The sequence below is a fragment of the Fusarium oxysporum genome, chromosome III (assembly GCF_013085055.1).
Source record: "Fusarium oxysporum Fo47 chromosome III, complete sequence".
NCBI lineage: Eukaryota > Fungi > Ascomycota > Sordariomycetes > Hypocreales > Nectriaceae > Fusarium > Fusarium oxysporum.
In genome coordinates, this window is record NC_072842.1 from 1,781,624 (window position 1) to 1,796,111 (window position 14,488).

General features: G+C 48.7%; 4 protein-coding genes across 4 annotated transcripts; 1 reads left to right on the top strand and 3 right to left on the bottom strand.

The window, feature by feature from the left end:
- Positions 1-1,848: 1,848 nt before the first annotated feature.
- On the bottom strand, positions 1,849-3,694 carry FOBCDRAFT_178532 (aminotransferase class-III). The gene is made up of 2 exons (XM_031176001.3): positions 3,389-3,694; positions 1,849-3,335 (listed from the first exon to the last, which is right to left on the bottom strand). Exons 1-2 carry the CDS (start codon positions 3,526-3,528, stop codon positions 2,096-2,098), a joined length of 1,380 nt encoding a protein of 459 aa, XP_031047134.1. The 5' UTR covers positions 3,529-3,694; the 3' UTR covers positions 1,849-2,095.
- A 1,251-nt stretch (positions 3,695-4,945) lies between these two features.
- On the top strand, positions 4,946-6,749 carry FOBCDRAFT_289887 (Aldehyde/histidinol dehydrogenase; the record flags this gene model as incomplete). The annotated part of the gene is made up of 4 exons (XM_031176002.3): positions 4,946-4,960; positions 5,061-5,148; positions 5,221-6,462; positions 6,516-6,749. The coding sequence occupies 4 exons, from the start codon at positions 4,946-4,948 to the stop codon at positions 6,641-6,643; spliced, it is 1,473 nt and encodes a 490-aa protein (XP_031047135.2). The 3' UTR covers positions 6,644-6,749.
- Positions 6,750-8,750: 2,001 nt separating this feature from the next.
- On the bottom strand, positions 8,751-11,438 carry FOBCDRAFT_248759 (PLC-like phosphodiesterase). The gene is made up of 6 exons (XM_059610865.1): positions 10,081-11,438; positions 9,990-10,044; positions 9,648-9,711; positions 9,444-9,591; positions 9,065-9,366; positions 8,751-8,986 (listed from the first exon to the last, which is right to left on the bottom strand). The coding sequence occupies exons 1-6, from the start codon at positions 11,161-11,163 to the stop codon at positions 8,911-8,913; spliced, it is 1,728 nt and encodes a 575-aa protein (XP_059466939.1). The 5' UTR covers positions 11,164-11,438; the 3' UTR covers positions 8,751-8,910.
- A 1,229-nt stretch (positions 11,439-12,667) lies between these two features.
- Positions 12,668-14,220, bottom strand: FOBCDRAFT_198476 (uncharacterized protein; the record flags this gene model as incomplete). Its single annotated transcript, XM_031176006.2, has 3 exons — positions 12,668-12,793; positions 12,854-14,146; positions 14,197-14,220. 3 exons carry the CDS (start codon positions 14,218-14,220, stop codon positions 12,668-12,670), a joined length of 1,443 nt encoding a protein of 480 aa, XP_031047139.2.
- Between the last annotated feature and the right edge of the window lie 268 nt (positions 14,221-14,488).

Sequence of the window (14,488 nt, forward strand, 5' to 3'; positions counted from 1 at the left end):
TTGTGCCGCTTTGATCAACAAGAGAGCCTTGATCCCTAAAGGCCCATCGATGTCGCGCATCTCAGGTACTCACAGACCATCAACGCCCAGACGCCTTACTTTTTTTTTAGGCTGGCTGAGACAGGAACATATCAGGCAAGGATGGTGCTGTTTGCATATAGCCTATCAAGAACACATTCAAGGCCAGGGCTCAATCAGAAACACTGACCATGCCTTGGTTTTGCGGGGTTGACAGCTCTTGATTCGATTAGATGAGCACGGTGACGAATCGGCAAGATCTTGCAGGCTGTCAACTCTAGGATTTTTTTTTCGGTTTTGATCTTGCGCAGTATTGATCAGCTCTCCCGTGATGATACCCGCCCACGTCGGAAATGATCCCTGATCACAACTCATCGGTGCAGATGTCATGTGCAGATCTTCTACCACTCGACCAACACCAACACCATCATCCATTTCTATGCCATCTGCTCTGTGCCTTCTCTTACTTATACAATGTACAACGCAGAGCACTCTTTGGCCATGTACATAAGCTAACAGATTTAGGCGATATGAGACCATCGGTTCCGAACAAAAGCACCAATGGCCCTCACTGACCAGCTTCGTCATGTCTATCAGCGGCCTGGAACAACACACAGTATTCCCTGGACCTACATACTCGGCTGCTCGTTTTGGTAATCCGAGACTTGTCAAACCAAACCCTGTAAGTAATATTATCACTTTTGACCTTTTTTTACGGGATGTCTGAGCATGCCAATGGCTCGCATAAATGGTCTACTGCACAATCCTCACCTCCCTTTCTGTGGTTACCTCGGACCTGCAGAGCTATGTAGAGACCAACTCCTCTTTCGAACAACAGGCTTGATTCCAACAAGGCAGAAAAGCTTGCAACCAATGAGACGTCATGGTGTCTCTCTCAAGGGAGCAATGGCCGGGGCTGAGAAAAAGAAACTTGGATCTTGAGATTGCATCTTGCATTACCAGCCTCCCAACACTTGGTCGAAGCTCTTCCTCAGCCGGCATAAACCGACATGGATGTCTTCTCACTGCTTCAGCATTGAATATCGGGTTTGCCCGATCACTCCGGTGCCTGTATGCAACCGCCGAACTTCCACTTTGATGACTGCAGCTATACTTCTGTTACCTGCTACTGCAAGCCACCACAGGCATCTGAACGGTTCATCCCTGGTCCGGTGGCACGCTGCAATAGCACACCTGGCTCACTGAGGAGGACTCTAGAGGATAAATTCTAGAGCGAGACGGAATCAGTATCAATTACCCAGTGGCCAGCATATCGTAAAAATCGAGCACAATGATGGCAGGTGTTGGATGCTAAAGAATACGGTGAAATCGCAGTAAGGATCATAGCCTTGAAAGTTCTCTAGGGAAGTTGGTCATAGAACTTCCAAAACTCTGGCCAAATTTTCTCAACTATTGCCAAATTACACGGCGGCGTCAATGTCATTCGCCTATGCGTATCCCATGTGACAGGTCACCTCACCACTTGGCAGATGTGATCCAAAGAGATAACACACGGAGTCAGAAATGGAAGAGATAGAGCTTGCCGAGAGACGCGCAGTGTATCGGTTGAGGCCGGCATTCAGGGTGACGTGAGATACGCACCAACCTGCAGCTCGTTATGGCCCAACGACTCATCTCAGAAGTACGGCTTTCTCTATCCGACATTAACACGAACCTCTGCATGTTTGTAAATCGGGCTTGATCTTTTGATGACTTCGAGACTTGTGTTCTCAGGTCAAGAGGTCTTGTTGATGTCTATGAGGCTATAGTGTATCAATTCCGTTGTTTTATATCACATTTGTTCATGTCAACTGTGGTCAAAGGCCCATGTTTAAGTAATCGTAATTCTTTTTAAGTTCCAGTAACCTTGGTAAACGCCTTCTGTGATCCGGTTCCGTTTGGATAGACACCTATCTGTTTCCACACCTAGTGTATTACCAGTATGATAACTCTTTTCTTTTCCCCTTGATCCTCAGAATAACCCTTTGAAAAATGTAAACTAAAATCAATGCAACGCTAGTAGAAGGCATGATGCGTAGAAACCCAATCCCATTTCGATGTTCCTGCTAAATCCAGCTTACAGAGCACCAATAACCTTGTCAAAGGCGTTGATGAGAATAGGAATGTGCTCCTCTTGGAAGATGAGCATAGGTCGGAGGCGGACAGTGTTCTTGCCGCAAGTACCAATGTTCACACCAATATGGCGCATGGAGCGAACGAGACCAGCAGGGTCCTTGGTATCGAAAGCAATGAAAGTGCCCTGGTCTTTTCCACGGAGGTTCTGGATATGTTCAGGGTATTTGGCAGCAAGGCGCGCAAGCTCAGCATAAAGGTGAGTGCCCACGCGGGCCGTCTGCTCAACAAGCTTCTTGTCAAGAATCTCCTGGATGACAGCCTTGCACATGATGACACGGGCAGGGTCGCCGATCCAGGTGTTGAACTGACGGTAAGCCTTATCGGGAATGAGCATCTCGTTACCAAAGAAGTAACCAGCAGTCTGGGCCTTCTTGGAGAAGGTAACCATGTCTGGAGGAGAGGTCAGGTTCCAGTGATCATGTCCCCAGAAGGAACCGGTGGCACCGAAACCGGTCTGGACCTCGTCGGCAATGAGAACGGATCCGTGCTTCTTGGTAATATCACGGAGACCCTGGAAGAAAGCCGGGGAGGCGTGGTTGTCACCACCCTCGGACTGAATGGGCTCAACAATGAGACCGGCAACGGGGCAATGCCACGTGGTCATGATGCGCTCAACTTCTTCAAGGCATCGCTTCTCCTCGGCAGCGTTCTCCTCGACGTGCTCCTCAAGAGGGTACTTGAGAGCAGGGAAGGGGGCCTGGGGCCAGTTGAAGCTAGGGATATCAAGCTTGTGGACAGCCTTGGAGCGGGTGGTGGAGAGGGAGCCGAAACCACGGCCGTGGAAAGAGTTCTTGAAACTCATGATGGCGAGCTCAGGAGAGCCAGGCTTGGAGTTCTCAAGGCAAGAGTTGATCTCCTCCTCATTCCAGTCAGCGTCGCCACGCTTGCGGCGACTGTAGAGCATGAAAGCAGCCTTGTAGGCAAGCTCGTTGGCCTCAGATCCGGACTGAGCAGTGAAGATGTAGCTTAGGCCCTTGGGGGCGACCTTCATGAGGCCGTTACGGAGGATATCGACCCATTGGTCGGAAGGAAAGTTGCCAATCGCAGGACGGTTGACGAGAGCGGAGATCATTTCGGGGGACTTGGCAGCCTCGATCAGAGTGTCGTTGTTGTATCCGACAGGGATGGAAGCAATCTGGGCGTAGACATCGAGGTACTTGTTGCCATCAACATCGACGATGCTGCGAAGTGTTAGCTCGTACATTGTCATGTCCTTTTGGGAATAAGATCTTACTAGTTATCGTGAGACTTGTCGTAGTCGACAACGAAGTGAACGGCACGGGCATCGAAAATGGCATCCAGACGCTTGGAGCTGGCCTTGGAGACAGGGCCAGGAATCTCCGTGCGAACGGGGGACTCAACGAAGGAAGGCATTGTGAAGCTTGCAAAGATCTCTGGACGAAGCGGGAATTTCCTCTGGGTATTCTGTGCTTGCGAGAGAGGAAAGTGAGTTAAGATGTCCTGGAGAGATTGGAGGTGAAGTTGGAAGCTGGGGGAGGAGCTATTATAGCATTTGGCAACGGTATCGGAGGTGGCACTAATAGTTTACCAAACATGGTCAAAAAAGTTCATGGAGGGCCTCGATATGCCCACCCCTGCCAATTGAAAGGTATTGCCTGCGGCTCATGGACGCGATGCGCAGAGTTGGGGAGACATCGTGGGGCCGGAGTCGAGAGGCCGGCCGGCACAGAGCCGGAGAGGAGAGGGATGTCTCACGGGACCTGACCTTGGGCGCCACCGCTGCACCTTGAATCTGGTAGCGGAGGTCATGGCGGATTTTTCCCTCTTCTTATTCAGCGCCGCGGGAAGAATGCTGCCGTCTCGGGGGTGCTGTTACTACTACAGAGATCCTCTGTCAATTAATGAGAAACATTACGTCTTGTTCACTAGGCTCGAACTTCTAGTTATGCTAATATGCTTCTCGCGACGGCCACAAGCATCAGCATCAAAATCAAAAGGATTACTACCCCAACATTTAGTAAAAGTCTTCCCCGGACATCAATTTCTCGGTGACAGGACCGGGGGTGCTACGGTTTTTGCTTTACATAAAAAAAAAAGTCTAGGTACTACCTTAAGCAAGGTGAGTTGAACGATCAAAGCGCCTGAAGCTTCCCATTCTTTACTGGTGCCTCTGGGGTTTAGTTCATCGGCTCCCAAGGCCCCCACACCGGTTCTCATAAGGGAACTCTCGGTTCCGAAGGCTGCCGAGGAAAACCTGGAGTTACACCCAAGAGCATCCCGTGACGATATTTCCCCATTAGCTCCCTTCTCCAACTCAATAGACTTCTGCCAAATTTGGAATCACACGCCCTTCTCGGAATCGGGCTAACGACACCTCTGGTCTTGCCACCTTCCATCAACTTTTCCCATCATAAACACCCTTCACCTCATCATATACACCCTGCCGGCCCGGTTCCCAATCGGTGCCGAGTACTGAGAAACGGTTCGCGAGGCCGGATCACCAAGCATCAGAGGTTCACCGAAACAGATCTCATCGCCATTGTAATATTGTGATTCAGCGAGACTTGTGGCTAGGAGGCCGGTTACTGCCGTGCTTTAGGACAGATTCGTTATTGCTTGGTAGCCAATGTATAAGACAGGAAGCGTCCGGAAGCGATGCGGAGGTCCGAGACGATTGTAAGCAAAAATATCTACTACGTAAAGAAGGGAGCTCATAGATAGGAATTGGTTCTCATCTCCTCTACTATAAACTCCTCTCTGCCATCCAAAGTCTCAGCCGTGTTTGGCATACATCTTCTCCGTAAAACAACTTGGTTCGTCAAAAAGCATCATGACAGCTCCAAAGGTGTGTCATATTCCCGCTCGTTCACATTTCTCGTTTGTGCAACTTCTCTTCTTGGAGCGGCTATCGAAGTTACCAATACTAACATGTTGCTTCGCTGCAGCTTACCGATCCTACCCTCATCAAAAACGCGTGTTACGTCAATGGTGAATGGGTAGCTGCAAAGTCTGGGAAGGACTTTGCTGTCGAAAGTAAGTGCTCCTGCGAACCCCTGTGTCCTTGAAATCCGAGATCATGTACTAACGTTACCTGCCTTTATGCAGACCCTTCAACCCTTGAAAAGATTGGGAACTGTCCCGAGTTCGACGCCAGTGACACCGAAGCCGCTATCGCTGCCGCCGATGCCGCATACAAGACATACCGCAAGACCCCGGCTCGCCAGCGGGCCCGGTACCTCCGCCGCTGGTATGATCTCATGATGGAGAACTCGGAGGACATTGCACGACTCATTACCCTTGAGAACGGCAAGCCTCTGGCAGATGGCAGGACAGAGGCCAACTATGCAGCAGCTTTCTTTGAATGGTTTTCAGAGGAGGCCCCTAGAATATATGGTGAGACCATTGAGGCAACAAACCCATCATGTCGTCTATCCACCATCAAACAGCCCGTAGGTGTCTGCGGCCTCATTGCACCGTGGAACTTTCCCGCTGCCATGATTACCCGAAAGGCCGGGCCTGCGCTCGCTGCTGGCTGTACTGTTGTCATTAAAGCTCCCGCTGAGGCTCCTCTGACAGCTCTTGCTCTGGCTGAGCTGGCGCATCGTGCTGGAATTCCTGCCGGCGTTGTCAACGTTATTACAGCCTTGGATAACACTGCTGAAGTGGGCAAAGTCTTGACTACACACCCCAAGGTCAAGAAGGTCTCTTTCACTGGGTCAACTGGCGTGGGCAGACTCCTTATGAACCAATCGTCATCAACGATCAAGAAATTGTCCTTTGAATTGGGTGGAAACGCTCCTTTCATCGTTTTCGAAGATGCGGACCTTGATAAGGCTGTTAAGGGTGTGATCGCCTGCAAATTCCGTAACTCGGGTCAAACTTGCGTTTGCGCCAACCGAATTCTGGTGCACCGCAGTATCTATGACAAGTTTGTCCAAATGGTCCTCGATGTTGTCAAGACCTTCGTTGTTGGTGACGGCTTTGGTGAGCAGACAACCCATGGTCCTCTCATCCATGGTCGTGCCGTAGCCAAGGCTGCTGAGCATGTTGAAGATGCTCTTTCCAAGGGAGCCAAGCTTATCCACGGTGGCGAGCGTCTACCACACCTCGGTCCTAACTACTTTGACCTCACAATGTTAACTGGTATGAAGCCTGGCATGAAGATCTGTAGCGAAGAGACTTTCGGGCCTGTTGCTGCTTTCTTTGCATTCGACAACGAGGACGAGGCTATCGAGCTTGCGAACGACAGTGATGTTGGCCTTGGAGGCTATTTCTTCAGCAACAATGTGAACCGATGTTATCGCGTGGCTGAAGCCTTAGAGGTTGGTATGGTTGGTGTAAATTGCGGTAAGTTTTCCCCAACACAAGAATATTACATATCACTGACAGCAAAACCCTAGGCGTCCTGAGCGACCCTGCCGCTCCTTTCGGCGGCATTAAGCAGAGTGGTTTTGGAAGAGAAGGAAGCAAGTATGGTATCGACGAGTTTACAATCACCAAGATGGTCATGACAAATATTGATCCATAAGTTTTGGTCGAGTTGAGACATAAATTAGGATGGCTATAGACGAAATAATACCCATAGGACGGTTATAGAGACGGAGTGTGACAACATTTAGGTGAACAAAATTGCTATACTGATAGACCAGCGGACTTTCACGTGTATGTGGAGAGTACACTACTCTAAGCGATCGTATCAGACGCCCAGACCCTTGACGTGCAGGCCGGCTCATCTTGACCAAATGGGGAATGTATCGGTGTGACATGAAGGCCCTACGGGTAAGGTTCATCTAGATACCTAATTAGGATGTCGTGAAGTGCTACCGTTTGTATTAAAGACGTGGGGAGACCAGATACATGTAAACAGAATCGTTCCAGATACGATGAATGCGACGGGTGGCTCGTCAACATGTGGTAGATATGCTGTTTTGTAGATACTATCAGTAGGCATGAGGTTGCCGAATAGGGCAATTCAGTAAAAGACCCGAAGAGTTTCATAAACGACTCGTTCATTAATTTTCATGGTCTATATCTCAACAAAACTCCTCTGTGGTAAATACTGAGTTTGTGAGGCTATCGCCACAATCAAAAAGCCGCTTCAGCTACCGGTCTATGGTGTTCTCCATTATTTCCCAGCGGGGCCCGCTCCGCTGCAAAGACAGGGTGTTTGAGATCTTGGATCGGGCTGTTCGCGTTCGGCATTTGAACGGGCAAGATGCAATGGCCGGAACGTTTATTCTGGAAGTCCCCGGTCCGGTCCGGTCATATCTCGTCTTCTTTAAAGACAGGAAGAGGAGCAGATAAGGATCAATTGGCAGAATGTGGGGAAGCGGGCAGTGATGTCTAAGACGTATCGACCGGGAACAAATGCCGGCCCCGCATGTGTACACTCCAACAGTTCATGACGATAAGCAGATGGTAGGATGACGGAAATTCAAAAATATGCTCTTATTATTATATTCATCACTGTGGTTCTCAATCTTTCCATTCACCATGCACAATATTCACATAGACTCTAATAGGAGTTCTAGAGCCTGTCATATCCGCTACATAGTTCTCATTAGGACAAAGTATCTGTCATCTCAATGAGAGATAGCATACTCTCAGCATTACCTGTCACCATAGGCTATATTGCACTACTACGTGCGTGGTTGAAGGTTGGGTAGTATCGTTTGTATGGAAGATCATGTCCGGTAAGACATTGTGGGTAAGATGTGTGGTAGCTGAACTCTGTATGTAGTTCCTCTGTCAAGAAGGGCAAAAATATGTCCAAACGAACCACATTGCTCACCTTGCAGCTTCTAGTAGTGACCAGCTCCAGAGGTTATCTATGAATTGGCCGAAATCTGAAGTTACCATAACCATCCTTTTCAATCTGGCCGCCGGAGCCGAGATCTCGGCTCCAGGAACCGGTGATCGAAATATGCAGAATTCTTACCCAGAACCGCCTAGCTCGTCTGATTCACCAGAGATCCCGGGTCCACGGAGTACCATACCTTATTGGCATGTCTTCATCATAGAAACTTGTTTTTCAGGAACTTCATATCATTCACCACTGATGATGACTAAATCTCAGACTTGGACTATATCTCTACATATTACTATAGGGTACGTAGGGAATTAGCTGTTGTTATTCATAGGTCGCTACCGTTGTGCAGCACTAGGTAGTTCTCGTATCGGCAGTTTTGGCTTTAGTGCTTCATTGTTATACTTATCTTAAAACAAATGATTTGGGTATATCTCTTGTAGCCTGTGTTACTCTGGATGCTATCTATAGCGTTGGGTAAGGTGAAAGAGGGATCGGTGGGCTCTCATCAAGCCAACATGTTATTCAAGAGGAACGCCACTTTCTCGACGCCATTATCTGATCCCAGTAACACAAATTTAAAATTAGGCCAGTTGATGATAAAGGCCAGAAACATGAGAGACAAACATAAAACATAGAGGCATAGGGAAAAACTCCACAAGGTGTTAATGTTGATCCTGGTATAGAACTTCCTGCAACCATTCCCAAGTCTTACGTAGGACAGCTATGCAATTCTGTTGGGTTCAAGACACAGACTGGCCAGTCAAGGCCATTTGAAACCAGCTTACACTTACTACTGGGCTTTAGAAGCACATGCAAATAGAACTTGGTCTGTTTTGCCATTCTCTGTCCAGTGACATGTTCACGGCTATGATCCGCCACCCGAGAAGGCGTCTGGATAAGGCATATATAGAGATTATACCGATAAAATAGGCTTCATAGTCTCATCTGTATGCCTCCCATCCCAGATTTAATCACCAATGACATATTTACTTAGACTCGTCCTTGGCCAGCAGGTTTTCCACTCTCTTGACCTTATCCTCCGCCGTCTGTTTCTTATCCGTTCTATGACGAGATCATGATTAGCATGCAACCACACAAGACCCCATGGAAACAATGCATATGAAGGGTGGTTGAACTTACCGACTACCGACCCTCATCGACGACTGAATCCTGACTACACCACGGCGGTGCACAACAGCATGTGCTTTTCCTACAGCCGCCATTACCTCGTTCCACGATCCCTCTAAAGGTAACTTGTTAGCTTTATGCACCTGGAGTTGTGAAGTTTGCTGCAGCAAGTAGAGCCTAATATTGGTGCATGCCAGAAATAACGCACCCACGGTGGTACCAGCAGAGTGAAGAGTATACTTCAATCCACTCGCCTTGAGGACCTTTTGTACCTCAGCAATATCTTCTGCTACGGATACAGTTCCAGTTCCGATCTTTTCGTTGTCAGTATTAGAATGTCTGCATTCCCACCTCCATAGCGCTTCGAGGTACATAGAAAACCAAGACTCACAGGAAGAAGGCAAAAGTCGACATAGCACGACTCTGGCGTAGCAATACTTTCGTAATCCATAGTCAAAATCTCAGGTTCCAGTTTGGGTGGTATGAAATATGATTGAGAGTAAAGGTGGAAAAAATAAGGGGAATATATTGACGGTGTTCTAGGCTTCTGGGTCTTGGAGTTGGTCTAAAATCGCTGCTAATTGGCTGACATGACGTTGCAATCATCAACGACTTCATGATGCTGAAAATGCTGATAATGTTGCTGACGAGGGGCACAGCTGCGCATTATTCATGAAATACGTATTATCATTCACAGAGCAATTTTCAGTCAATATGACATCTCTATACATTTCTATTGAGAGTCTATCATCAAGGTAAATGCATATCATCCGCCCAACAGGCCGATCTTATGTTAACATATCGCCACAAAACTATCGACCCATTCCCCCCTGTCCCGTGTTGTAATTCAATCTATGAAGATGCAAGCTTGCTATCCCAAACGCCTCGCTGTATGCCCATGTGACCGCACCGGATTAAACGGCAGGTCTTATCAAACCTGTGTAAATAATGTCGAGATAGAAGAGTGAAGACAAAGAAATTGTGTCTGAATGCTGAAATGCATTCAAGCCTGGAGAAACCTTTTATACCAACAGCACTGCGGCAGCGACGAAGGCAGTCAGGGCAACCATGCCGACTTGTCTGTCAGTGGTGCTGCCGATCGACTCGTCCGAGACCTCCTCACGCCCAGTAGTGTCAGAGATGCCGTTCATCTTGTCTGTCGCTGCGAGAACCTGACCCTTCTCGAAGAAGTCTACCAGCACAAAGTTGGGCACAGCACCCCACTCCTGTCGACATTCCTGAAGATGCTTGCCCAGCTGACCATCCTCACTGGTACCATCACTGTTGACAGTATCGATGTTCTCAGTGTCAGGGACGAACAAGTCACTGTTGTCTGAAAGACTCTGATACTTGAAATGGTTGACGAGACCCATGTAGTTACTGGCCATGGCTGTAGCACCATCCTTAATCTTAGATGGGCGGTCGACAGTGCAGTTGAAGCCGGTGAGAGAAGGAACCTCAAACGCTGTCTCAAAGACATAGTCGAACTCTGGCATCAGGTAGGGGTACTGGGTCGAAGCATCAATGTTGGTGACGAAAGTTACGAGGCGTGTGCTGTTATCGATCATGGACTTGAGAGTAGGCCACTCGCTGGTCGGTTCCTGGGTAGCGGGTGCGTAAGCCAGCTCAGCAATGCCGGAACCGTTAATGGCTTGTCCAAATTCATCAGGTTTGGCATCGTCGGAGTTGACAAGCAAGAGAGTGACAACCTCATTCTTGTTGGCCTTCATCCACACGTTGATTTTAGTCAACCAGTCCTCGAGCGGGCCAGCATCGAGAATGCCACAGGAAGTGTGACAAAGACGGAGGGTGTTGTTTTCTTTGTGTACCTGGGCCTGAAGCAGACGAAGACCAGCGTCGAGAGCATCCGTGGCGTTGAAGTTCTGGTTACCTGCGGCGGCGAGTCCGTTGTTGCCATCGCGTAGAAAAGAGCTTCCGTGAGCCCCCATATGTGTGATGTTGTTATAACTGCGGCTACAGAGGTCCGGAGAGTTGTTGCATGCTGTTGAAGAACCAGACCCTGACCCTGAATTTGATTGTGGGAGAGCGTAGACGGTGGACGTAGCAGCGAGAACTCCGGCCACGACGGAGAGAAGTGAGGACTGGAGCATGTCGATGAGTTTCTGATATGTGCCCGGCTTATGGAGAATCTATGTGTTAAACGAGACAGAAGAAAAATATTATGATGCAGAAGATAGACAGGAGATAAGAAACAAATCTAAAGAAGGACATATGAGGTTAATAAACTATGAAACAAAGAAAACAATATTTGCCATGGAGTAGGTCATGAGGTAGGCTGTAGGTCCCCGTAGGCATAGGGGATGAGATGGTTGTTGTCCGTGCTTTCAAGCTGACGTCGCCCCGGTCCAATTTTCTTTATTTTTTGTTCGAGGTTGGGGGCTCATCCAGTTGGCGGCGGCTCACTGAGAGCCATGGGAGCGAACCAAAAGAGACCCTGGATATCCACCGAATACCCACTGCCCGGAACACTGGAGTGATCGTCAAACGACCGAAAAGCCAAGACATTGAAGGTTGGGGCTGAGGCCGGGTCTGGTCTCGAGTGGTCGGTCGATGCTGCGCCCCTTGAGACGTCAGCAGTGGATATGCCCTATAGGTGTTGTGTTACGCTTCAAACGCCGACGAGACAAATTAAGAATACCGTTTCTGCTCTAACGTCGTAAACAGAGTTTGCTTGACATCTGTTTGAGATACAGTTTGAGATTGATACCTGTCGAGCAAACCCTAGGTATGTTTTCTAAAGCATAAATAAGGCATTTACTGTAAATCGATGTTACTTCATGCTCGATACACGTCATGCCTGGCTGGTCGGTGTTATCATACCGTGCAGATCAAGGCTCCAACTCCAACCACCACGGTTCACGATGCTAGTCGGCCAGCAGCGATACATCACACGTGTAGATGACTTATTCCAAGATGCCAAGAAAATATACTGTACCTTACAATGCGGGAGCCGAGACGTTGTCTCGGCTGAAGCCATTTGCCCTCCACATTCCGGACATTTGAGAACGCCTCGCCGCCAGCGAGATTGGATCTCGTTTGTCTAAACGTGTGGTACTCAATTGTCTCTCGTATCTAATATTAACCCCTTTTTTGGCTCAACGAACTGAATTTTCTCAGGTATGCTCATGATATCGTGACACCATTCAACTACAAAATCACATCTAACCTCAGTTTCTTATGTTATGCATGCAACGATAACCAGCCATTCCTCGTGAAGGAGGTGGTGGTGGTGGCGGCTGGGAGGCTGAGCAGACAACGTTTTCGAGGGGCATGATCTATTTTTATCTGTTTCATGCCATTAGCTTCCGTGGGCGGCGACCTACATCGACGTGGCGGCTCAAAATGTTGACCAAGCATGACGAACCTCACTTTTCATCGTACCAAACACGATGGCATGATGGTTGGTTTATACGTAGGTATACGGTCGTGGCGATTAATCGCACTTCTTTCACTTAGCTAAGATAGACTTCAATAACCCCTCGATGCATGTTCGGTAACATTTTTCTTACTCGTGGCCATTGAACAATGTGGGGCTCCATTGCAAGACTGCAGATACCTATCACCGAGCAAGTTCTTGTCCTTGCGTACTCTTGCTTACTCAGGATCACCGTATTCTTCTTTCTTGTCCACAGAAGCCGCGGCTTCAATCTCTTTCAGCTGCTGCTTCCCTTCCTCAGTTGTAGCGTCAATGATTTCTTCCTCCAGGCTCAAAATGTTGGCCTGTAAAGCGATTCGTTAGCCCGTGAATTCTAACCTTGTCGGCAATCGTTGGCAACTTACCTCGCCAAAGAGACCCACGAGTTCCTCAGCCTCGTCAATCTTCATTTCACCCAGCACCTTGTTCACTTCGTCCAAGTTGCCCGTCTCCAAGGCCTTGCGCATCTCAGGCTTGAAACTTTCGAAGATCTTCCGCGCTTCCTGCTCTTCGGGGTCCTCGCTGTCTGCTGGAGGAACCTTGATGTTGATGACCGTACCAGGCTCCACGGCATGCAGCTGAATTTGCTCGACACCTTCGGCTTGCCCTTCTTTGGCTCGCTCGGCTAAAATCTCCCTTGAACGTGTTCGAATCTTCATATATGTGTCTTGCACATCCTTATAGAATACGTCCTGTGCTTGGTGCCCCTTGGTTGTGATGCGTTTGAAGAAAAGCCCCACACCATCCTTACCAAGAGCTCTGCAGTATTGTAGAAGTAGGGCCTGGTGCACTAATTGTCGCGACAACTCATCCTTGTTCTCTAGAGCAGCATCGAAAGCCTGAACCAGAAGGCCATCTGTCTCCCTCTCAACCAACAACTGAGGATTCTGCGACAGGAACTGGAGACTAGCCGCGTAGTCATTTGCCCTAATGGTGCCAAATTTCTTTCCAGCCGGTGAAGATTCGATATCGCTGTCATCGTCCACCTTGACGTCTTGGTTTCCGGATGCCGAGCTTGAGGAGGTTTCAGCGAAACTAGGGTTCAGGAGCTCTACCTGTGTAGAGTCCTTCTTCTCTTCTGGCTTTGACTTGGCGACATGCGAGCTATCAAAACCTGTGTGAATGCCCTCACTTGTAATCTTTCGGCCTTCCTCCTTCTGCAACTCCTCCAACTGAGCTACTAGCTGTTTCTGCAGGTCCATTACCTTATCCTCGTGTGACTGAATCTCAGAAATCATAGCTTCGTATCTGTTTTCCGGTTTCTTCTCATCCAAAGCCTTATTGACTTGGTCTAGGAGCGTTGCCATCATCTTAGTGTATGACGGTTGTTCCTTCTCCTGGGTATGAACACCCTCGGGTGGTGAAGGCGGCTTGTCATCTTTCGGATCTCCAGCTGATTCCATCACGGCTTGAAAGGCAACTTCTGCTGGGTTTCTGGTGGCAGCCTCGGAGGCATGGGCTCGCAGCGATGCCAGAAGCCCAGAAATTCGCTTCAGCAAGCCATCGTTGACCACACGCTCATACTTGTAGGTCTCGATTTGTAACTTTCGGTGCTGTCTCTCCTGGTGAATCTGATTCTGCTTCGCGCGGATAAACGATCGCTTGTCGACATTAGGATGCACTTCAATGTCCGAGTCGTCACTGAGTTCCAGTGCGTCCTACCAAGGCTGTCAGGGACGAGATCGAGCAAACAGGTTCCAAAACTTACCCATTTACTATAATCGACCGGCATGTTGTAGACTTTGATATGTATCAGTCACCGCCTTAGAAGTGGTGTCGTGAGATGAGTTCAGTAAGGAGTGTTGGATAAGACCGCAGGAATGGAAGTTTCTGGACCTTGCTTCAGAGCTCTACCATGATAGCGGGGTGATTACAAGCAACCCCACTAGTATGGTTGTGGCAGACTGTGGCTGCTGTTTGTACCAGCCACAACACGGAGAACGGAGGTGGACAAAGCTACTAAGTCGATCACACCAAACGAAGAATGGTAACATGGATAA

Bases quoted from the DNA above. Each gene is read 5' to 3' on its own strand.
- FOBCDRAFT_178532 (XM_031176001.3), bottom strand. From the start codon at position 3,528: ATGCCTTCCTTCGTTGAGTCCCCCGTTCGCACGGAGATTCCTGGCCCT. The intron at 3,336-3,388 runs GTAAGATCTTAT...AACACTTCGCAG, and splicing joins GACAAGTCTCACGATAACTA to CATCGTCGATGTTGATGGCA.
- FOBCDRAFT_248759 (XM_059610865.1), bottom strand. From the start codon at position 11,163: ATGCTCCAGTCCTCACTTCTCTCCGTCGTGGCCGGAGTTCTCGCTGCT. The intron at 10,045-10,080 runs GTATAAAAGGTT...AATGCATTTCAG, and splicing joins TCGCTGCCGCAGTGCTGTTG to CATTCAGACACAATTTCTTT. The intron at 9,712-9,989 runs GTTTGATAAGAC...AATAATGCGCAG, and splicing joins TCTCGACATTATTTACACAG to CTGTGCCCCTCGTCAGCAAC.